At 45.2% G+C, this 23,654-nt stretch overlaps 1 protein-coding gene across 11 annotated transcripts in view; it reads right to left on the bottom strand.

Moving 5' to 3' along the window:
• Positions 1 to 23,654, bottom strand: part of LOC140413952 (homeobox-containing protein 1-like) — a 167,321-nt gene that overhangs the window by 33,496 nt on the left and 110,171 nt on the right. For 5 of the 11 annotated variants that reach the window (XM_072500949.1, XM_072500947.1, XM_072500946.1 and 2 more), the window contains exons 8-9: positions 20,077 to 20,172; positions 19,073 to 19,167 (exon numbers count right to left, since the gene is read on the bottom strand). In XM_072500949.1, the coding sequence (XP_072357050.1) occupies positions 19,073 to 19,167; positions 20,077 to 20,172 (191 nt within the window). Of the gene's footprint in view, positions 1 to 19,052; positions 19,168 to 20,076; positions 20,173 to 23,654 lie in introns of all 11 variants that reach the window. The other 6 variants (XM_072500948.1, XM_072500945.1, XM_072500954.1 and 3 more) reach the window with 3 other exon arrangements.

Here is a 23,654-nt window from a genome sequence, read left to right as displayed (position 1 = left end):
GGATTTGGGCGTCGCAGGCTAGGCCAGCATTTAGTGCCCACCCCTAATTGCCCCTGAGAAGGTTGTGGTGAGCTACCTTCTTGAACCTCTGAAATCCAAGTAGTGTAGGTATACATACAGTGCTGTTAAGGTATGGAGTTCCAGGGCAGCACGGTGGTGCAGTGGTTAGCATTGCTGCCACACGGCGCCAAGGTCGCAGGTTCAAACCCGGCTCTGGGTCACTATCCGTAAGGAGTTTGCACATTCTCCCCATGTTTGCGTGGTTTTTTTCCCCACAATCCAAAGATGTGCAGTGTAGGTGGATTGGCCATGCTAAATTGCCCTTTAATTGGAAAGAATGAATTGGGCACTCTAAATTTATTTTTAAAAAAGGAATGGAGTTCCTGGAATTTGATCTAGAAATAGCAAAGGAACGATGATATAGTTCCAAGTCAGGATGGTGTGTGGCTTTGAAAGAAACTTGGAGGTGGTGATTTTTACATGTATCTGCTGCCCTTGTCCTTCTTGGTCGAAGTTGCAGGTTCGGAAGGTGCTTTGAAGGAGCCTTGGTGGTTTGCTGCAGTGCATCTTATGGACTGTTCACACTGCTGCCATTTGCACCTGTGGTGGAGGGAATGAATGTTGAAGGTGGTGGATGAGGTGTCAATCAAATAAGCTGCTTTGTCCTTGATGGTGTCGAGCTTCTAGAGTGTTGTTGGAGCTGCACGTATCCAGGCAAGTAGAGAGAGCATTCCATCACACCCCTGACTTGTATTTTGTAGCCTTGTTTATTTTGCACTGATATGCCGGGCTCCGCCATCGTTGAGGATGGGGTATTTGTGGAGCCTTCTCCTTCTGTTGGTTGTTGAATTGTCCACCACCATTCACGACGGATGTGGCTGGACTGCAGAACTTAGATCCAATCCATTAGTTGTGGAATCGCTTAGCACTGTTTATCACTTGCTGCTTATGATATTTGGCATGCAAGTAATCCTGTGTTGTAGTTTCACCAAGTTGACATCTCATTTTGAGGTAAGCTTGATGCTGTTCCTGGCATGCCCTCCTTCATTGAATCATGGTTGATCCCCTGGCTTGGTGGTAATGGTAGGGTGGGAGATATGCCAGGCCATGAGATTACAGATTGTGGCTGTGTACAATCCTGCTGCTGCTGATGGCCCATAGCACTTCATGAATGCTCAGTTTTGAGTTGCTAGATCTATTCGAAATCTATCTAATTTAGAACAGTGGTAGTGCCATATAACACGATGGACAGTATCCTCAAGGTAAAGCTGAGACCTAGTCTCCCCATGGACTGTGCAGTGATCACTCTGACCAATACTGTCATGAATCTGCGACAGGTGGATTGGCGAGGACGAGGTCAAGTAGATTTTTCCTTCTTGTTGGCCCCCTCACAACCTGTTGCAGTTCTAGTCTAGCAGCTACATCTTTTTTTCCACTTAAGGGGCAATTTAGCATGGCCAATCCACCTACCCTACACATCTTTGGGTTGTGGGGGTGAAACCCACGCAGACAGGGAGAGAAGGCACAAACGTCACACAGACAGTGACTCTGAGCCAGGATCAAACTAGCGTGCTCGGTGTCACGACGCAGCAGTGCTCACCACTGCGCCACCTTGCTGCCCGACAGCCACATCTTTATGGTCTCGTCCAGCTTGGTTATTAGTGGTGCTCCTGTGCCACTCTTGGTGATGGACATTGAAGTCCTCCTGCCAGAATACATTCTGTATCATATCAAGGAGCCCTCGCCACCCTCAGTGCTTCTTCCAAATGGAAGGAGTCCTGATCCATCAGCTGAGATGGAGGAATTCTTGCCCATGTTTGACCTGGTGCTATGAGACGTCATGACTAAAAAGGCAATTTGAGGACTTCCAGGGGAACTCCCTTCCAAGTGTAGATTACTGTGCTGTCACCTCTGGTAGGTCTGTCCGGCTGAAGGAACAGAGTATACTCAGGAGTGGTGAAGTCAATGATGTTAACTGGAAGGTAAGATTCCATGAGTATGACTATGTCAGGCTTTTGCTTGACTAGTCTGTGGGAAGTTCTCCCAATTTTGGCACAAACTCCCAGATGTTAGTAAGGAGAACTTTGCAAGGTTAACAGGGCTGTGTTTGCTGTTGTCATTTCGATGTCTAAGTTGATATCATGTGGTCTGTCTGGTATCATTCACTTTTTTTGTCTTTTAAAAAAAATAATTTTAAAGTGCCCAATTCTTTTTTTTCCAATTAAGGGGCAATTTAGCGTGGCCAATTCATCTACCCTACACATCATTGGGTTGTGGGGGCGAAACCCACACAGATATCGGGAAAATGTGCAAACTCAACATGGGCAGAGACCTGGGGCTGAGATCGACCCGGGTCCTCAGCAGCGTGCAGCCCACATAATTCACTTTTTTAAGACTCCGCAGCAGTTTGGTGCAATTGAGTAGCTTAACAGGCCATTTCAGAGGGCAATTAAAAGTCAACCATATTGCTCTGGCTCTGGAGTCACAATTAGGCCAGAATGGGTAAGGGCAGCAGATTGTGTGCTCTCCATGGTGCACGGTACCATTGACTGCACATGTCAATTTGCAGGAGCCACATGTAAATTGAGAGACACAGCACAACCAGAAAGGGTTCCATTCCCTCAATGTCCAGCTGGTGTGTGTCCGTACACAATACATAATGCAGGTTAATAGCCGGTATCCCCGTTGAATGAGGCGAGGGTGAAATGGGAGGGTGAATTGGGTCCCATTCTGGATGGTGAGGTATGGCGTGAGGCCCTTCACAGGGTCAACCCCACATTTTGATGTGCTCGGCTAAGTTTGATTCAATTCAAGGTGGTGCATAGGACGCATCTAAGCAAGGATGAGCAAATTCTTCTCTGGGGTGAAGGATAAGTGTGAGTGCTGCCCTTGGGGGCTGGCTAACTACACACATATGTTCTGGTCTTGTTCCAAGTTGGTAAGCTTCTCTTTCTTTAAGACCATGCCAGAAATAACTAATACTGATTTGGATCCATGTCATCATAGATCCATGTCCGCTGGTGGCCATATTTGGAGTGTCAGACTTGCCAGTGCTTCAGTCGGCGGTGAAGGCGGATGCCTTGCTGATAGCTCGGAGACGAGTTCTGCTTGGGTGGAGGTCTCCTACTTCTGCCAATGCCTTGGCTTGGTTGGGTGACCACATGTCTTCTCTACATTTGGAGAAGGTAAACCATTAGAGGGTTGGTAGAAGGGTTCAACCTAAGATGGCAGCCATTAATTTTCCTTTTTAAGGAGCTAATCACAGTCCGCTGTTAGGGATTTCCTTTATTCTTTTGAGGTTAAAGTTAATATATGTTTTTGCTTGTTTGTCTTTTTCTTCTATTGTGTATTTTTGGTTAATTGTTTTAGATGGTTTTGATAAAACATATTTTTTTAAAAATAGCCAGTATCCTGACAGCAATCATGATGCTATAAAAATAGAGAATACTGGAAATACTCAGCAGATCAGCCAGCAATCTGCAGAGCGAGAAACAGAGTTAATGTTTCAGGTCTATGGCCTGTTGAGTGTTTGCAGCATTTTATGTTTTTATTTCAGATTAGCAGCGTCTGCAGTATTTTGCTTTTGTATTAGCATTCATGATGTCTTTATTCTGTGCCAGACCACTGTATCATCAGACACCACGAGAAACCAGGAGATGATGACTGGTCAACAAAGCCTATTCACCAAACACACGACTCATGACCCCAATGTGCAATCCATGTACCGGTGAGAAGCATGCATGTAACAAGAGACATGTTGCCACAAAATGTCATTGAGTAGGCCATTGTGATGCGTAAGCACCATTACTTGAAAGCTATCGAGAATCCTTGCAGTACTCTTTCGAGCGCATGTCACATTTTGTTGTGGTCTGCTGCAGTCTCCACACCCACATTTATCATGAAGTCAGAGTCCCTGACACCAGGTATATGGGAGTAGTTAAGAAAGAGGAGGGAGGAAGAAGCCAATACATCCCCTTTACAGCTGGGGTTCTCTGTGACTGGCTCATCCAACTGCATTGCCAGTGATCACAAGCCCAATGACCCAATCACAAATGTTCGGACAACCAACATTCCTTCTTTTACTAATCACGGCATCCTCTTGACCAGGATGCTGAAATTATACAATGCCACAAAAACAAAAGTCCAAACCAATTTTACCAATCAAACCATCCAATAGTCAGCTAATTTCTCTGTGAATTTCCTTCACGCTTGTCGTTTGTGTGTTTTTGCTTACCCGAGTTTTCCTGCCCCAGCGGCTGCAGAATGGTTGATGTGTGGCAGGCCGCTGACATTCCATGAGGAAGGCTGTGGATGGCTTTGCAGGATGACCGTGAGTAGCTCTGGCTGCAGAAAGCCCAACTTTGGACTTCACCACCTCGGCATGGGCAGCAGGGGCAATCTGGGCTGTATGACCAAGAGACTGGCAGTGGTTGGAGGACAAATGCTGTCTTCCTGAGAGGACAGTGGGATCATGCTGCACAGTGTCAATGCCACTCCTCCACGGTGCCAATGCCACTCCTCCACGGTGCCAATGCCACTCCTCCACGGTGCCAATGCCACTCCTCCAGTGCCAATGCCACTCCTCCACAGTGCCAATGCCACTCCTCCACAGTGCCAATGCCACTCCTCCAGTGCCAATGCCACTCCTCCACAGTGCCAATGCCACTCCTCCACAGTGCCAATGCCACTCCTCCACAGTGCCAATGCCACTCCTCCATAGTGCCAATGCCACTCCTCCATAGTGCCAATGCCACTCCTCCAAGGCAGCAGCTCAACAATTGTATCAATGTGTTGGCGGTTAGATTGTTGTGAGAACCAGGTGGTTGAGCACTGGTATCCACAGACATGATGGATGCAATCTGACCCTGTAAGGCAACAAACTGCTCCTGTATGATTTCAATCTAAGCTTTCACTGCTGTCTGCCAATGGGGTTGGCCTGTGGGAAAGGCTGACATTATTTAATCACAGGACAAGGTTTGCATGGGGGAATCTAGAACTAGGGGTTACAGTTTAAAAATAATGTCTCTCCCATTTAAGATGAAGATGAGGAGGAATTTCTTCGCTGAGCGCCATCGGCGTTTGGAATTCTCTTCCCCAGTGAGCAACGAAGGCTGGGTCATTGAATGTATTTGAGGCTGAGTGAAGACAGATTTTTAATTGAGGGAGTCAAGGGTTGTGGGAAACAGAGAGGAAGTGGAGTTAAGGCCACACCATATCAGCCATGATCTCATTGCCTGACAGAGAAGGCTCAAGGGGCCAAATGGCCTACTCCTGCTCCTCTTTCTTATGTTCTAGATCTTCGGAATCCAAGCTCTGTACAAAGCTGGTGCCAGACTCTTCCATGCTCCTCGACCGGAACGGTAGACTTTCTGGCAGACCTGCCAATGCACCAAGGATTTCATTTTGCATATGTCAGCCTTTTTCTGTGGGTCATCCCATCAAAGTACTCATCTGGCCCCACTGCAGAACCAGTGTATAATCTTCAGGTGATTTGGCACCTGTTACCCTTTGGCACTGCCTTGGCTGCTGGTCACTCATGCCAGTGTACCACCATATTCAGATTCCCCCACCTAAACCATGCAATCTCAGTATCTGAGTTGGTGGCTGCGAATGAGAGATTGAATGATGGTGCTTTTTCATCATCCGAGTCTTCTTCCTCTTCCATCCTTGCTGCTGCACTGCTTCTTGGCCAAGTTGCAACTCTCAGGTATCTGAAAGGAGAAAGGCACAGGGATAGGGTTGTGGTGACAGCAGTGGAGGCAAGCAAAAGATGCATACTTAAGATTATCTGCAGCTTGTAAATCAGGAGAGATTGTAGGATATGGGGGAAGTGGGATGCGAGAAAGGTTATGGACATAGCATCAATCTCAATCCTTTCAAGCCTTGCCAATGGCAATTGCCATGGCCTCATTCATGGCTGCTCCAATAATGCTAGATGCCATCTCATAGAAACATAGAAAATAGGAGCAGGAGACCATTTGGCCCTTTGAGCCTGCTCCGCCATTCATTATGATCATGGCTGACCATCCAACTCAGTAACCAAAGAGAAAATGCTGGAAAATCTCAGCAGGTCTGGCAGCATCTATAGGGTGAGAAAAGCTTTGACAAAGGGTCACCTGGACTCGAAAAGTTAGCTCGTTTCTCTCCCTACAGAGGCTGCCAGACCTGCAGAGATTCTCCAGCATTTTCTCTTCGGTTTCAAATCCCAGCATACACAGTAATTTGCTTTCATCCAACTCAGTAACCTGTTCCCACTTTCCCCCCACATATCCTTTGATCCCTTTAGCCCCAAGAGCTATATCTAATTACTTATTGAAAACATACAATGATTTGACCTCAACTGCTCAGTGGTTGCAAATTCCACATGCTCATTACTCTCTGGGTGAAATTTACTCCTCATCTCAGTCCCAAATGGGTTACACCCCGTATCCTTAGACTGTGACCCCTGGTTTTGGACTACCACACCATCAAGAAAATCCTTCCCGCATTTACCCTGTCTAGTTTTGTTAGAATTTTATAGGCTTCTATGAGATCTCCTCTCATTCTTCTAAACTCCAGCGAATATAATACTAACCAACTCAATCTCTCCTCATTCGTCCTCTGGCAGCACGGTGGCACAGTGGTTAGTATTGCTGCCTCACAGCGCCAGGGACCCGGGTTCATTCCAGCCTCGGGTGACTGTCTGTGTGGAGTTTGCACTTTCTCCCTGTGTCTGCGTGGGTTTCCTCCGAGTGCTCCGGTTTCTCCCCACAGTCCAAAGATGTGTAGGTTAGATGGATTGGACATGCTAAATTGCCCCTTAGTATCCAAAAGGTTGGTGGGGTTACTGGGTTATGGGGATAGGTTGGGTGTGTGGACTAGGTAGGGAAAGCGTTGGTGCAGACACAATAGGCTGAATGGTCTCCTTCTGCCCTGTAGAGATTCTATGATTCCTCAGATAAGGAGACCAAAACTGCACACAATACTTCAGGTGTGGTCTCACCAAGGCCCTGTATAATTGCAGCAAGACATCCTTGTTCCTGTACTCAAATTCCCTCTCTATGAAAGCCAACATGCCATTTGCCTTTGTTACCGCCTGCTGCACCTGCATGCTTACTTTCGGCGAATGGTGCACAAGGACACCCAGGTCTGATTGCACATTCCCCTCTCTCAATCTTTAAAAAAAACATTTTTATTCCAATTAAGTGGCAATTTAGCATGGCCAATCCATCTACCCTGCACATCTTTGAGTTGTGGGAATGAGATCCACACGGACGTGAGGAGAATGTGCAAACTCCACATAGACAGTGACCGGGGCCAAGATCAAACCTGGGTCCTTGGCGCCGTGAGGCAGCAGTGCTAACCACGGCACCACCGTTCTGCTCTCCTTCCCCTCTCTCAATCTATAATCATTTAGATAATAACCTGCCTTCCTGTTTTTGGTAACAACGTGGATAACACTCACATTTATCCACATTATACTGCATCTGCTATGCATTGGCCATTCTCTCAACTTCTCCAAATTACACTGAAGCATCTCTGCTTCCTCCTCAAGAGCTCCCCCTCACACCTAGCTTTGTATCATCTGAAAATGTGGAGATATTACATTTAGTTCCCTCATCTAAATCCTTAGATGATAATTGTGAATAGCTGTGGTCCTAGCACTGATCCCTTTAGTACCCCACTAGTCACTGCCTGCCATTTGGAAAAAAAAGTTAATTCCTACTCTTTGTTTCCTGTCTGCAAACCAGTTTTCTATCCCTCTCAATACACTACCCCTAAACCCACGAGCTTTAATTTTACACGCTAATCTCTTATGTGGGACTTTGTCGAAAGCCTTCTGAAAGTCCAAATAAACCACATCCACTTGTTTAACTCTACTAGTTACATCCTCAAAGAATTCCAGTAAATCTGTCAAGAATGGTTTCCCTTTCATAAATCCATGCTGACTCTGTCTGATCGTACCACTGTTTTCTAAGTCTCCGCTATTAAATCTTATATAATGGACTCAAACATTTTCCCCAACATTTCTGGTACGTTATTTGTGTCCTCCTTTGTGAAGACAGAACCAAAGTATGAATTTAGTTGGTCAGCTATTTCTTTGCCTCATGGCGCCGGGGACCCGGGTTCGATCCCGGTCCCGGTCACTGCCCGAGTGGAGTTTGCACATTCTCCCCGCGTCTGTGTCGGTCTCACCCCCACAACTCAAGATGTGCAGGGTAGGCAAATTGGCCATACTAAATTGCCCCTTGATGGGAATTAATTAATTTCCCCTGTTTCTGACTGTAAGCGACCTACATTTGTCTTCAATTTTTTAAATCTTCACATATCTATTGAAGATGATGTGGAGATGCTGACGTTGGACTGGGGTGAGTCAATATCTATTGAAGCTTTTACATGTTCCCCATAAACTTACTCTCGTACTCTATTTCCCCCTTCTTAATCAATCCCTTTGTTCTTCTTTGCTGAATTTCCTCCAACCATCCTGGATTTTCTGGGATCATCCCATAAATATGGGCTTTTAACCCATGTCCGTGGTCAGGTCTTCCCGGGATGCATTTTGTCGCCATGCCAAAGTGTCCCTTAAATTTCTCACTGGAAGTTGATCGCCCTGGCCGTGCCTGTTGCTGCCAGTTAGGTGCTGCTGCCTGAATTGTGTGCTACCTTTCCCTGCAAGAGAGAGGGGAGCATGTCATTTGTTAATGGAATCCAAGCTGATTGGTGAAGTCAAAACCAAGACACAGAGCTTTTCTTTATTGAGAGAGTTTATTAACTTTGTTCAGTGACACAGCTGTCCATCCAACATCCAGTTTCCCAGTTGTCCTCATGGTGATCAAAGTACTAAACTAAACAATGCCCTTCCCTATGTATCTTAGCAATATAATCAAAGTAATCACACATTAATGTCACTGAATGTGGTGAAATTGAGTGATATTTCTGACCTGGCTGCCTGTACGTGCAAGCTGAGATTTGAGTGTGAGGTTTTGTGATGGCGAAATGTGAGATATGAGTAGTGGCTGACGGATGTTCTTGGTAGATGAGTGAGTGGGTGATGGTGAATTGAGCAGTGTGTGAGGCGAATGGCTCATTTGTAAGCATACGGCATTTGAAGATACATTCACTGACCTTCAACACTCGTGCAAGGTCATTGAACAACTTATGGCACTTTATGCAGGTTCACAAGGTTACACTGCTGGCATTGACAATGGCATTCCCAATGCCTGTACCATCTCGCGGGTCTCCTGCTCCACTGAGGCGGCGGCACTTCTCTGCACCTACCCACATCTTGCACCAAGGCCTCCAATGCTACATCAGTCAACCTTGGAGCACACTTTCTGCCCCGTTGTGCCACTTTTCAGTGTTCTTCCTGTTCAGACGTTCTTTCCCAGCCACTTCCAGCATCTACTGTAGTCAAAATGCACCTCCCTTTATGTAGTGGAGGCTAGCCTTTACTTGGAGCCGCTATTCAGTCATGGAGCCACTCATCCGCGGACTTAGCACTGGCTTGCACGTCCACTATAGGTTACATTGAGAGTAAAGGACATGAGTTAATCACCCATAGTGATACTCGTGCCCATTTTCGTGCCTTACCACATTTTGCAGCGATTGTCTTATGGCACCTGCTATGTTAACTGAAACACTGTGCAATCAGAATTTGATGCAGCCAGAAAATGCTGTTGTAAATACTGTTGAACAAGTTGCTAAGGTGTGAATTAGATGCAACTTGAATCCTATTGTTAATCAACAGATTTTTGGATCTATTAAGCAGCAGCTGGTGGGTTCAGACAGGTTCTAAACGCTTTAATTAGAAATCTGTTGTTTAATAAAACAATGGCTAGTTAATGAAAATAGCCAGGTTGTAATCTAGGTTTTATATACCAGTTTATTTAAAGAATGTATTGTCTTCTATTTACCAGTGATCAGGCAAATTCTAACCAAACCAGAGCACGTCCACATAGAAGGATGCCAATAAACAAAAAATAAAATGATATTTCCAAAATAAAATCAATATAAAGTTATTGAAATGATAATCAGTAAATCCAATAGTCAGTTGTGTATGGTGTCCACTGGTTATTGAAGATTTCAAGCATGCAAAGTTTAATGTTTCTGACTTGTTTGCGCTCTGCAAGAACCTTCTAAAATCAATGCTATTCAACGCAAGGACTGCCTTTCAAAAATTGTAAACTGTCCCACTCAATTCATTTATTGTTCAAAAGCTGATTTGATGAAATCATGTCATATAAATGAATCTACATTAGGTGAATACTTCAATCAGTCATAAACAATACAAAACAAATCCAACCATGGAGCAAAACCATGTGAAAACTATTCACCATAATCTTAAACACAAAACACATTTCGAGAAATACATTAGGTCTGAGCCGTTTCAAGGTCTAATTGCTCAATTAGTAGCCTATGAGAACAACTCTCTTTGAAAACGTGTGCATCAAATGTTGGTGCCAATGAGAAGCTAATTTCACCAAGTGATTCAACTGCACAAATTGAATTTATGGGAATAAGTTGGTCTATATACGTAATTCACACCAGAAAAATTGGATTGTGGATTTCGACAAAAACAGTTAACTGAATATAGCTCCCGAAGCAAACACAAAGACAACAGCTGAGTGCAGCTATTCACAGGGTATGAGTGGGGGAATTTGGTGAGGGAGGGAATTTTAACGGTTCACTTCTTTCTAAAATCTACTCTAGCTTACATTTAGCATTTAAGTACAATTTACTGTTAAGTAAAGTTTCTTTCAGTCTTAGTTAGGGATAAACAAGCTCCCTACCGAAAAAGCAGTTGTAGTTACGAAGGTAACTAGTTTGAATCAGATTCCCTGGGCAGCAGCGCTCACTCATCTCTGTAGAATTTCAGCTCGTATAATATAAGATGGTCTTGCTAACTGCACAAAGTGAGCAAGCTAGAAGACAGCAGCTGGGCACTGAATGCAGCTAGTCACAGAGTGTGAGCATGGGATTCAGATGAGTGAAGGGATTCATTGCAGTGAAAGAGAAGGTGCTGTTCACACAAGCAGCAACCTTAACCTTTGGTTTAAAGGAACATGGAGTGCGATGAACTTGTATAAAAGAGCTCGGGGTTTCAGTCTGAAAAAACGTTCAAAATGTGACGTCACTGCGAAACAGCTAACTGATTGGATGGTGAGTATTTTGCTCATTTATTGTTCAAAACGTGGGTAACAGTAGTAATTATAAGGTTTCATTGTAGTAGTATTATTATCAACAGTAGCAAAGCTTATTAGGAGCAGTGGGGTCCAGCTTTCCAGTCTCTAGTTTATGATACATAGTCTGTAACATAAAGTTAAGACATGGCAGGACAGTTCAGCTGTGTAGAATGCCCGTCCTGTGGACATTTCCCGTGGCCTAGATGCCGACATGTGCAAGAAGTGTCACCAGCTGCAGAAACTTGAACTCAGTGTTTTGGAGGTCAAGTGACGGCCGGAGCTACTGTAGTGCATCCAAAAGGCAGAGAACTACGTGAATATCATGCTTAGGGAGGTGGTCACATCGTAGGTTAAGAGAGTGTAGCAGAGAAGTAACGGGTGACCGCCAAGCCGTATAGGACTAGGCAGGTAGTGCAGGAGTCTTCTGTGTCTTCTGGGGTGGCGGGCGTGCTCTCCCTGACCCCTTGCTCAAAGCGTGCATAGAATGCGTTGAGCTCATCAGGGAGGGGTGCATTGGAACCGGTGATTTTACATGTCTTCATCTTGTAGCCCGTTATGTCTTGTAGATCTTGCCATAGTCGGCAGGGGTCCGTGTGGCTAGCCTGAGAATCGAGCTTGGTCCGGTACTGTCTTTTGGCATCATTGATGGATCTCCTTAGATCATATCTGGCTTTTTTGCATAGGTCAGGGTCGCCTGACTTGAATGCCTCAGACCTAGACTTCAGCAAGCAGTGGATATCCCTGTTCATCCAAAGTTTCCGGTTGGGAACACATGGATTTGCTTCTTTGGCACACAGTCTTCTACACACTTACTAATGAAGTCCGTTACTGTAGTGGCGTACTTGTACAGGCTGGTTGCAGAGTTTTTAAATATTGACCAGTCCACTGACTCTAACCAGTCCCGTAGGAGATCATCTGATTCCTCAGACCAACATTGCACAACTTTCTTTGATGGATTCACCCGCTTCAGTTTTTGCTTATAAGCCGGAAGCAGGAGCACAGCCTTGTGGGCAGATTTGCCAAAGTGTGGGCGGGCAATAGAGCGGTAGGCATGTTTGATATTTGTGTAGCAGTGGTCCAGGATGTTTGGGTCTCTCGTGGAACAGGCGATGTGTTGCTGGTAACTTGGTAGTACGCTCTTGAGCTTGGTCTGATTGAAGGCCCGGCCACGATGAACAAGGCCTCGGGATGTTTTGTTTCAAGTATGTCAAGGAACTAACTAAACAACGGACTATTTTAAACGGACTATCTAGCATTGTGCAAGGAGAAAGAGCGAATTAATAATCTCATTGTAAAGGAGCCTTTAGGCAAGAGTCATGATGATATGATAGAATTTTACGTTAAGTTTGAAAGTGAAGCTTTCACTTTCCCACAGGGGGCACTGTGGCAGGGTGTTTAGCACTGCTGCTTCGCAGCGCCGAGGACCCGGGTTTGATCCTGACCTCGGGTCACTGTCTGTGTGCCGTTTGCACATTCTCCCCATGTCTGCGTGGGTTTCACCCCCACAACCTAAAGACGTGCAGGGTAGGTGGATTGGTCACACTAAATTGCCTCTTAATTGGAAATTGTTTTTCTTAAGTTTGAAAGTGATATAATTCAATTCGAAATACAGGTCTTAAATCTAAACAATGGAAACTGAAAAGGTACGAGGGGCAAGTTGGCTGATGTAGATTGGGAAAATACGCCTAAGTCTATGATGGTAGACAAACTAGCCCCACACAAATCCCACTATGTCAGAAGAATAGCAGGAGAGCCCCGAAACGAGATTTGCGCTGGGCGCAAAACAGTTTCTGATTCCCCCGCCTGTTCTGCTTGGCATGATCAGGATCTTGCCCAGAAAGGACAAGAAACGGATCACAGCTAATTTGTATTCATTTTAATCTCATTGGTGAGGTTAAAATGAATCATAGAATGCCTACAGTGCAGAAGGAGGCAATTCGGCCCATCGTATCTGCACCGACTCTATGAAAGAGCACTCTACCTAGGCCCACACCCCACAAACCCATAACTCCACCTAACCTTTAGACACAAAGGAGTAATTTAGGATGACCAATCCACCTAACCTGCACATCTTTGGACTGTGGGGGGAAACCAGATCACCCAGAGGAAACCCCGCAGACACGGCGAGAACGTACAAACTCCACACAGTCACCCAAGGCTGGAATCCAATCTGGGTCTCTGGCGCTGTGAGGCAGCAGTGCTAATCACCATGCCATTGTGCCACCCTGGTAGCAGCCTTCTGGTATTTTTGCCCCCCCATTCCAGCAAGAAGTCACCCAGTCGCAAATTACTACTGGTTCTGCACGGTAGCACAAGAGGATAGCACTGTGGCCTCACAGCGCCAGGGTCCCAGGTTCGATTCCCCGCTGGGTCACTGTCTGTGCGGAGTCTGCACGTTCTCCTCGTGTCTGCATGGGTTTCCTCCGGGTGCTCCGGTTTCCTCCCACAGTCCAAAGGCGTGCAGGGCAGGTGGATTGGCCATGATAAATTGCCCTTTGTGACCAAAAAGGTTAGGAGTTATTGGGTCACGGGGATAGGGTGGAAGTGAGGGCTTAAGTGGGTCGGTGCAGACTCAATGGGCCGAATGGAACATACCTCTTCATTCACCTGAGGAAGTAGCAGTGCTCCAAAAGCTAGTGATTTGAAACAAACCTGTTGGACTTTAACCTGGTGTTGTAAGACTTCTTACTGTTTTATTTCATGTTTAACACTTCAACAGGGAAAAACACAGCTACAGCCTGTCGGCCCTAAAATCATCTCAGAGGACAGAGCCATTCTGCAGTTTCTTTCTTGGAGAAGTATTTCACTCCCCTTGATGCTTCAATAGGTACTGTGGTTTTAATCACAAACAAAGACAAAAAATACTGGAAAATCTCAGCAGGTATGACAGCATATGTTGAGAGACAACAGAGCTAACGTTTCAAGCCTTGGTGACCCTTCATCAAAGCTAGAGAGAACTGGAAATAGGATGAGATTTATATTGCTGTTGGGGGGTGGAGCAATAGGCTAGATAGGGGGCTAGTGATAGGTGGAGGCTAGGGAGAAATTAATGAAGATATTGTGGACAAAAAGACAAAGGGAATGTGACAGGTGATGATCATGACTAAGATGATGTTGATAGTGGCACATTCAGATCAGAACGTGGCTTCAATGTTGCAGTATGCCTTTTTTATTCCTTTGTAACTTGGGTCATTTACATTGAATTTCATACCCCATTGACTTTTACGAACCTCTGCGGTTTCACTGTTGCAGTATAACTGCTTTTATTCCTTTGTACTTGGTTGTTTACGTTGAATTGCACATACAATTGACTTTTACAAGCCTCTTGGTTGACAGCTGAAGACTATCTCAAGGAAGAGATTAGCTTTACTTTTTTGTAGCACTTCACGGTTCATGTGCTTCCTCTTTAGAGAAGGTGTTCTGACCGCATTTTTTTCTATCGTGGATATTTTTCTACTCTGAAATGCTTCCAAGAAAGTCCAGGTGCTCTGTCTGACAGAATTTTTTTTTAGACTTGATCTTTTTCAACGTCTGATGCCTGAACATTATGTCTGCACTGGAAGTACTTTTCCACCAAAGAATCAGCCGGAACCACTCAGGCATTAAAATGAAAGGGTTCCTTCGTGCAGCCATCGTTGAATTTTCTGGATAGGCATGATGTCCATGCCAGGAGGCTTAGAGGACATTGTAGCCCAGGTGGTCGGAGTCATGGCATCCCTGACAGTGCCAGATTGTGCACAGTCAACATGGATTTATGAACTCTGAGTCACTGTCCGTGTAGAGTTTGCACATTCTCCCCGTGTGTGTGTGGGTTTCACCCCCACAACCCAAAGACGTGCTGGGTCGGTGGATTGGCCCGGCTAAATTGCCCCTCAATTGGAAAAAATGAATTGGGTATTCTAAATTTTTTTTAAAATGGATTTATGAAAGGGAAATAATGTCTGGCTAACCTATTATAGAGGTTTTCTGAGGATGTGACGAGCAGAATAAATAAAGGGGAACCAGAGGATGTGGTGTATTTGAACTTTCAGGGAACTTTCAATGAGGTGCCACACAAAAGATTAATAAACAAAATTGAAGTGCATGGGATTGGAGCTAATATACCGTGCATGGACTGAAAATTGTTTGACGGGCAGAAAACAGTAGGAATAAATGTGCCATTTTTACGTTGGCAGCAAGTTGGCAGGCTGTGATGAGTTTGATACCATATGATCTGAGCTTGGGTCCCAGCTATTCACAACGTATACAATGATTAGGATGGAGGGATCAAAATAAATAATTCCAAGTTTGCCGACGGCACAAAATTAGGTAGGAATGGAAGGTGTGAGGAGGATGAAAAGAAGCTTCATGGGGATTTAGACAGGCTAAAGGAACAGGCAAGAACAGATGGAATATAATGTGGGAAAACGGAGTTATTCAATTTGGTAGGAAAAACAGAAATGCAGAATATTTTTAAATAGTGAGAGATTGGGAAGTGTTGATGTTCAAAGAGGTCCTTGTTCATGAGTCACTGAAAGCTAGCATGCAGGTGCAGCAAGCAATTAGGAAGGCAAATGGTCTGTTGACCTTTATCGCAAGAGAGTTTAAGTACAGGAGCAAAGATGTCTTATATGAAGCCTTGGTGAGACTACACCTGGAGTATGGTATACAGTTTTGGTCTCCTTTACCAGGGATATACTTGCCATGCAGACAGTGCGACAAAGATTCATCAGACAGATTTCTAGAATGATAGGATTGTCCTATGATGATCGACTGGGGAGAGTAGGCCTGGATTCTCTAGAATTTAGAAAAATTAGAAGTGATCTCATTGAAACATACAAAATTCCTAGTGGGCTCAACAGGGTAGATGCAGGAGGGATTTCTTTACTCAGAGGCGGTAAATCTTTGGAATTCGTTGCTCCAGAGGGCTGTGGAGGCTCAGTCATTGCATACATTGAAGACAGAGATCAATAGATTTCTAGATAGTGAAGGCATTAAGGGGTGCGGGGTAAGGGATAATGGCATTGAGGTAGAAAATCAGCCATGGTCTGATTGAACGGTGAAGCAGGCTCAAGGGGCCAAATGGCCTACTCCTGCTCCTATTTCCAATGTGTATTGTAACCAAAGGAGAGATAGAGGAAGTGTCATATAGATCATAGAAACCTGCAGAAAAAGATTGGTTGACTATGGTGTTCTGGAGCCTGTATGAAGAATGAAAGTAGACTGGAAGAGACACTGTGTAGAATAGTAAAATTTCTGTGTTGACAAGGTCAAATCATTTTGGGAGTGTTGCAGACAATTGTTTCCAACTTGATGGAAGATGTTATAAATCCTAAATGAGGACTGTCACATTAAGGTCTAATTTTTAAAAAAGCAATCTTTGTGATGTGGGCATCAGTGGCAAAGCTGTTACTTATTGCCCAGCATTAGCTTCCCTTGAAAGGCGGTGATGCGCTTCCTACATGAAATGCCTGCAGTCTATGTAGAGAAGGTGCTCTCACATTGTTGTTGGGTAGAGCTCCAGGAACTTAACCCAACAGCAATGAAGAAAATGCAACATATGTCCAAGTTAGGGTGTTTTATGACTTGGAGGGGAAGTTGGAAGTTGATGGTCTTCTCATGTACCTGACACCTTTGCCCTTCTAGGTAATGGAAGTAAAGGGGTTGGAAGATTCGTTGATCTGTAAGATTGTGCACACTGCAGTCATAATATGCTGGTGATGGAGAGAATGGATGTTTAAGCTGGAAGATGGGGTACCAATCAAGCAGACTGTTTTATCTGGATGATGTTGAGCTTATGGACTGTTGTTGCAGCTGCATCCATCCTGGAGAACATTGTCACATTCCTGACGTTTGGCTCGTATCAGGGGTATCAGGAGGTGAGCCACCTGCAGCATAATACCCTGCCTCTGAACCTCTCTAGTAGCAATGGCATTGGTGTGGCTGCTGCAGGTGAATGTTTGGTATACTGTGATGGTGGTGGCTTCAATAATAATGCTTTCGAATGTTAAGAGTAGGTGGGTTAGGCTCTTAATTGTTGGAAATGGTCATTGTCTGGCACTAGAATGGCATGTTACCTGTCACTTACCAGTCCAAGCTAGAATGTTTTCCAGGCCTTGCTACATAGTGGGATAGGCCCTTTTATTATCTGTGGAATTGCTGATGGTGTTGAAAACTATGCACAGTGGCAAAGTGGTTTGCACTGCTGACTAAGAGCACCAGGGACTCGGATTCAATTCCTGCCTTGGGTGACTGTCTGTCAGGAGTTTGCACATTCTCCAAGTCTCCAGTTTCCTCCCACAGTCCAAAGATGTATAGGTTAGGTGGATTGGCCATACAAAATTGCCCCTTATTGTCCAAAGATGTGCAGGCTGGGTGGGATTGTGGGGATGGGGGGGGGGAATGGGCCTAGGGTGCTCTTTTGCAGGGTGCAGACTCGATGGGCTGGCGGGCCTCCTTCGCACTGTAGGGGATTCTATGGATTCTATGAATCAGCTGAAGGTAGCTTGGCCTGGGATGCTGCTTTGAGACATCCCTTCAGTGACAAGACATGGTAGACAGTGGTTAGCACTGTTGCTTCACAGCAGCAGGGACCCGGGTTCAATTCCCGGCTTGGGTCAATGTCTGTGCGGAGTCTGCACGTTCTCCCTGTGTCTGCATGGGTTTCCTCCGGGCGCTCCAGTTTCCTCCCACAAGTCCCGAAAGACGTGCTTGTTAGGTGAATTGGACATTTGAATTCTCCCTCAGTGTACCCGAACAGGTGCCGTAGTGTGGCGACGAGGGGATTTTCACAGTAACTTCATTGCAGTGTTAATGTAAGCCTACTTGTGACACTAATAAAGGTTATGATTACGATTAACCTTCAACAACCACAACCAGCTTCCCTTATGTCAGGTATTTTAGAAACTAGCGCTTTTGTTCCCTAAAACCCAATGATTTCAAATTTTCGTGGCTCCTTGGTATCATATTCTGTGAGATGCTGACTCTATGTCAAGGCCATGTCTATGTCTGCCTCGAATACAGCACTGATGTCCCATGTTTGAACTGAAGCTGTAATGACATCTGGAGCTGAGTGGACCTCTCAGAACCTAGATTGTGCTTTAATGAGCTGGTAGTTGGTGAGAAGTGCAACGTAATAGCACTATTGATGACTCATTCCGTCACTTTTGCTGATGAGTGGGAATATGCTGATGGGGCAGTAATTGGCTGGATTGGGTTTGTCCTACTTTTTATGGACAAGATATACCTCGGCAAAAGGGTTGGATGGCTATTTTATCATGAAGGCATCATATATCTGGCAGATCCCATCTGCACTTTTCATTCACTTACAAGAAAGATTCACGAGCTGTGATCAAAAGCAGGAATCTTAAGCTCATGGCCAAGTCTCGTTGTGCTCTGGAAGTTGCCATTTTTCCACTGTATGTCACCATGGGCTTTTAGAAGTGCATGTTGCCCTGCATTTTTATTTAAAAAATATATATATTCTCACTACAATCAAATTATTTCAAGTTTGCGAAAAAACTGGTCTACGTTCTTGTTTCTTCCTTTAAATGCCCTCCAGAAGTCCCTCTTCCCTCATTGCCATGTCATATGTGCCAGCATCTTTGTGAACTGGGTTCCTTCATGGCTTTAATGCACAACATGAACCATAACAGTACAGTGAAGTTGCCTTTCAGAATGTTGTAGTGGCAATTTGAAGAACTTATGCACCTACCAACAAATGAATGATTTAGACCTAATCTTAAATTGTCTACAGTGAAAAATCTTTAGTCTGTCAACTGACAAATAGCTGTTCGATGACATCGGATTTATTACCAACTTCTAGTCTAAGTTTATAACATATACAGTTATTCTACACACCTGTTCGAGAAAAATAAGGAGATTCAAAGAAGTAACTTTTGTAGTTCTAACCTCTAATAGTCGTGACTCACTTGCTCACAGTAGTCATTGCCCTCGATGTCGTCACTATTGGAATGTCCACCAGGACTCTGAACATCAATCCCATGGCTCTCCAGGATTGCTGCTTCTTTGAAAAGAAGATTGATCAGAAACTAACTAAACTTAAAACAACCTACATTATGTATATTTTAAAAGCAAGCCCAATTCCATACAACCGAGTATGTTCTCCAGCTGGGGTCATTTGACAGCAATCATGAGGAGAAGCTGTGAATGTTATTTTTCTCCCTAGCCCAAGGTCAAAGAGACCAATCACTGGACCTTACTTTTGCTTTGGCTGGGTACAGTGAAGATGGAAGCTGGCACTTTCTATTCAGTATGTCTCACTCAATTGTATTATTAGGGAGAGGGCCGGTTTAGCTCAGTTGACTGGACAGCTGGTATTTGATGCAGAGCGAGGCCAACAGCGTGGGTTCAATTCCTGTACCGGCTGAGGTTATTCATGAAGGCCTCGCCTTCTCAACCGTGCCCCTCGCCCGAGGTGGGTTGATCCTCAGGTAAAAATCACCACCAGTCACCTCTCCCCCTCAAAGCAGCCTATGGTCATCTGGGATTATGCCGACTTTATTTTACTTTTGCTAATAGGGAGCTCAAATCTATTTAAGTTAAGAAATAAATAATTCATCATTTACTCACTTTAAAAGGTTCACAAAAATGAATGTACTGCCAAGCAGAAACACTTTCTGCCATGTGGTGTCCTTTAGCAGGATAATCAGCTACAGACAGAATGGCATCCAACCTACCCCACATTTGATTAATGCAGTCATGTTTTCAGCATTATGTGGGCTGAATATGTGTCTGATTCTTGACTGTATGGTGTTTCATCTAGAGGTCAGTGGAGAACTGCTGGATTTAGCGGAGACAAAAGACTGAATACAAAACAACTTTGCATTCAAATTTACCACATTGTAGTGGTGAAGCAAGTATTTGAAAGCCCGTAAATTTTTTAAAATTCCTGCAGAGATTTCAATGGCCTTACCTATGTTTGCCCTTCTCTTCATCTCCTTCCGACGATTCGCAAACCAGTTGTACACTTTCAGGGGGGTAACGCGCTCAAACTCTGATAACTTTTTACCTGGTAGGAGTAAATAACAGACAGGAAAATTTACTAAACTTAAATAACAATCATACATATATACATTTAGTACAATTATCTGGTACCACAATTCTTAACCACTGCAACTTTCCAGCGAACATCTTTCTCTTACAATATGAAAACAGAAATTGGCGGAAAACCTCAGCAGGTCTGGTAGCTCTGTGGAGAGAGAAACAGATTTAACGTTTCCAGTCCAAATGACTCTTCTTCAGAGCTAAAGAGAGGGAGAAATGTGATGGATTATATCTGTATAAGAGAGGGAGCAAAGTGGAGCAAAATAGCTAAGTGATAGGTGGGAACTAGGAGAGATTGTACAAAGATATGTAGGGCACAAAACAGAGGAAGTGTATTTTTAAAATAAATTTGAAGTACCCAATTCTTTTTTTTTACAATTAAGAGGCAATTTAGCATGGCCAATCCACCTACCCTGTATATCTTTGGGTTGTGAGGGCGAGACCCAAGACGACACGAGGAGAATGTGCAAACTCCTCATGGACAGCGACCCGGGGCCGGGATTGAACCCGGGTCCTCGGCGCCGTGAGGCAGCAGTGCTAACCACTGCACTACTGTGTCATCCTCAGAGGAAGTGTTAATGGCAGTGTGAAGGACTATAGAACGTGCTGGCAGTGGCATAAAGGTAAGGCAGCAGAACATATCACTAGAACAAAAGTCAGTACTCAGTGAAAACAAAACTTGAATAAATGACAGATTGCCCTGTGTGTGTCTTGAGGGGTGGACGCATTGGGATAAAAAAATGTTTTGTATTAAAAAGTGGTCAAGATGGAGAGAGGGGCGGCACAGTGATTAGCACTGCTGTCTCACGGCGCCGAGGACCCGGGTTTGAGTCCGGCCCCAGGTCACTGTCCTTGTGGAGTTTGCACATTATCCCCGTATCTGCGTGGGTACCACCCCCACAAACACAAAGATCTTTATGGTAGGTGGATTGGGCACACTAAAATGCCCCTTAATTGGGAAAACAAAAGAATTGGGTACTCTTAAATTTATAAAAGAAAAGATGGAGGCAGAGCTCACAGTCTAAAGCTGTTGAACTTAATATTGAATCCCAAGGGCTGCGACGGCCCAATCAGAAGATGAGGTGCTGAACCTACAGTTTGCTTTGGGAACATCTCTACTTTAATGGTGGAGCGCCAATGTTTGAATTCATGAAAGTTACAAAGAATTTTTTTTAAAAGGAAGAGGTTTAACTTGCAACAGAACGAGAATGAGTTTGTATTGGTCAGTGATGTAGTGGGAATAGCAGTTGGCAGGTTGATTGACAGTTCTTCCTGTTCTCAATGGGCAGCCATTTAAAAGTTATTGTATTGGGGAATTGAGGATGGCAGCTTGATTGAAAGTCTTGACCAGGCTTTCTTGTTCTTAATTCCCCCAATACATCAGATTTTAAACGACTGCTCACTTTTCATTCAACGCTCATTGTACTCTATACTATGTGTTTGAGATTGTAATATTGAGAATGATCAACAGAGAATTTTTTTAACAACTCAAGGATTAAAGCTCTTGGATTGCAGCTTTGGTGTTGGGAGTTCACTACTTTTTGTGTAGTTTCAGTTAAGATCCTGGCTGCTTAGTAATTATGTAGATTTAACAACATTGTTCCCGATACACTCAGCTCATTTTATAACTCTTCCTTTTTAAAAAAATGTTCCTATTAAGGCATTTTTTTCTATACACACATCAAACACAACCAAAACCAAAATGAGAACAAAGAGGAAATCACATAACAAATAAATAACTAACTCCCTGCCATTCCCCCCGCCACCTCCTTTTTTAACCCAGAGTCCCCCCTCCCCCTGCTGACGTCTTAACTATCCTTGAAGAAGTCGATAAGTGGTTTCCATCTCCGGGCAAACCCCTCCACAGTCCCTCTCAAGGCTAACTTGATCTTTTCCAATCTAAGGAATTCTGCGAGGTCACTCACCCACACCCCCGGGCTCGGCGGCCCCAAGTCCTTCCATTCCAGCAAGATCCGTCTCCGGGCTACCAGGGAGGCAAACACCAAGACATCGGCCTCTCTCAACCCCTGGACTCCCGGGTCTTCCGACACTCCAAAAATCACCACTTCTGGACAACCTTCACCCTCAACACCTCGGGCATTACTTCTGCAAAATCCTGCCAGAATCCCTTCAGTTTTGGACATGTCCAGGTCAGGAATCCTCCTTAGCACCCGCCTCAAATTCCACATTGTCCCACTTCGGGGCATAGATATTTACCAATAACTCCGGCATCCCCTCCATTTTCCCATTTACCATAACATACCTTCCCCCAGAGTCAGCCACTATATTTCCCATGGCTTATTGACCAAAATTGCCACTCCCTTTGTTTTAAAGTCCAATCCCGAATAAAATACTTGCCCAACCCAACCCTTCCTCAGCCTAATCTGGTTCCCCACCCTCAGGTGAGTCTCTTGTAGCATGGCCACATCCGCCTTCAATCGCTTTAAGTGTGCAAACACACAGGCCTTCTTGACTGGCCCATTCAATCCTCAGACGTTCCATGTGACCAGCCTGGTCGCGGGGCACACTGCCCCCCACCCCGCCGATCAACTATAGTCCCTCTTGGGCCAGCCTCTGGCCCCTGTCCTGACTTCTGGCCCCTGTCCCGACCTCAGGCGCCCACCATCATTGATCCTCCTCCCCAAAAACTTTAAAAGCCCTTACCCTGTCAGACGTACATTCTCCCCCTCCCCCCCCCCATGGGGTCTAGCATCCTACCCCTGACTGATTGTCCCCCCCACCCCACTCCAGGCTCGAACATTAGTGCAAACAAACCAAAATACTCCCTCCCCAAGCCCAAATAAAGAGACCAACCTCCCATCCTCTAACAACGAACAAAGAGCAAACCTGATGCCGAAAAGAAAAAGAAATGGCCCCAAACACAAGTTAACAGCAGCATCACAGCACCTCCACCAAAGTTCAAAGTCATCCTTCTCCTGCCAGTCCATTGTCTACCACCTCCTCCGCCAATCCAAAGTACAATTCCCGGCCTTCGTAGGTCACCCACCGACGTGTCGGGTACAGTAGCCCAAACCTCACCCCCTTCTTGTAGAGGGCCGCCTTGACCTTGTAGCTCGCTCTCCGCTTGGCTAGTTCTGCACCCAGGTCCTGATACACTCAGATTTCACTGCGCTCTCAGGCGCAGTGCCTCGTCTGCCAGGCCCACCTCATGATTTGCTCCTTGTCCAGGAACCGGTGCAACCACACCACCATCGCCCTCGGCAGGTCGTTCCTACGGGGCTTCCTCATTAGCGTCCTGTGCGCTCGGTCCACCTCCAGAGGCCGTGCAAATGCACCCTCTCCTAGCAGCTCCTCCAGCATCCTCCCCACATATGCGCCATCATCGGCTCCTTCACTCCCCTCCGGCTGGCCCACGATTCTTATGTTCTGCCTGCGTGACTGGTTCTCCAGGTCTTCAACCTTTTCCTGGAGCCGCCTCTGCTGGTC

The sequence above is a fragment of the Scyliorhinus torazame genome, chromosome 1 (genome assembly GCF_047496885.1).
Source record: "Scyliorhinus torazame isolate Kashiwa2021f chromosome 1, sScyTor2.1, whole genome shotgun sequence".
Lineage (NCBI taxonomy): Eukaryota > Metazoa > Chordata > Chondrichthyes > Carcharhiniformes > Scyliorhinidae > Scyliorhinus > Scyliorhinus torazame.
Note: the sequence above shows the minus strand (reverse complement) of the source record. Positions and strands in the feature narration are given on the sequence as shown.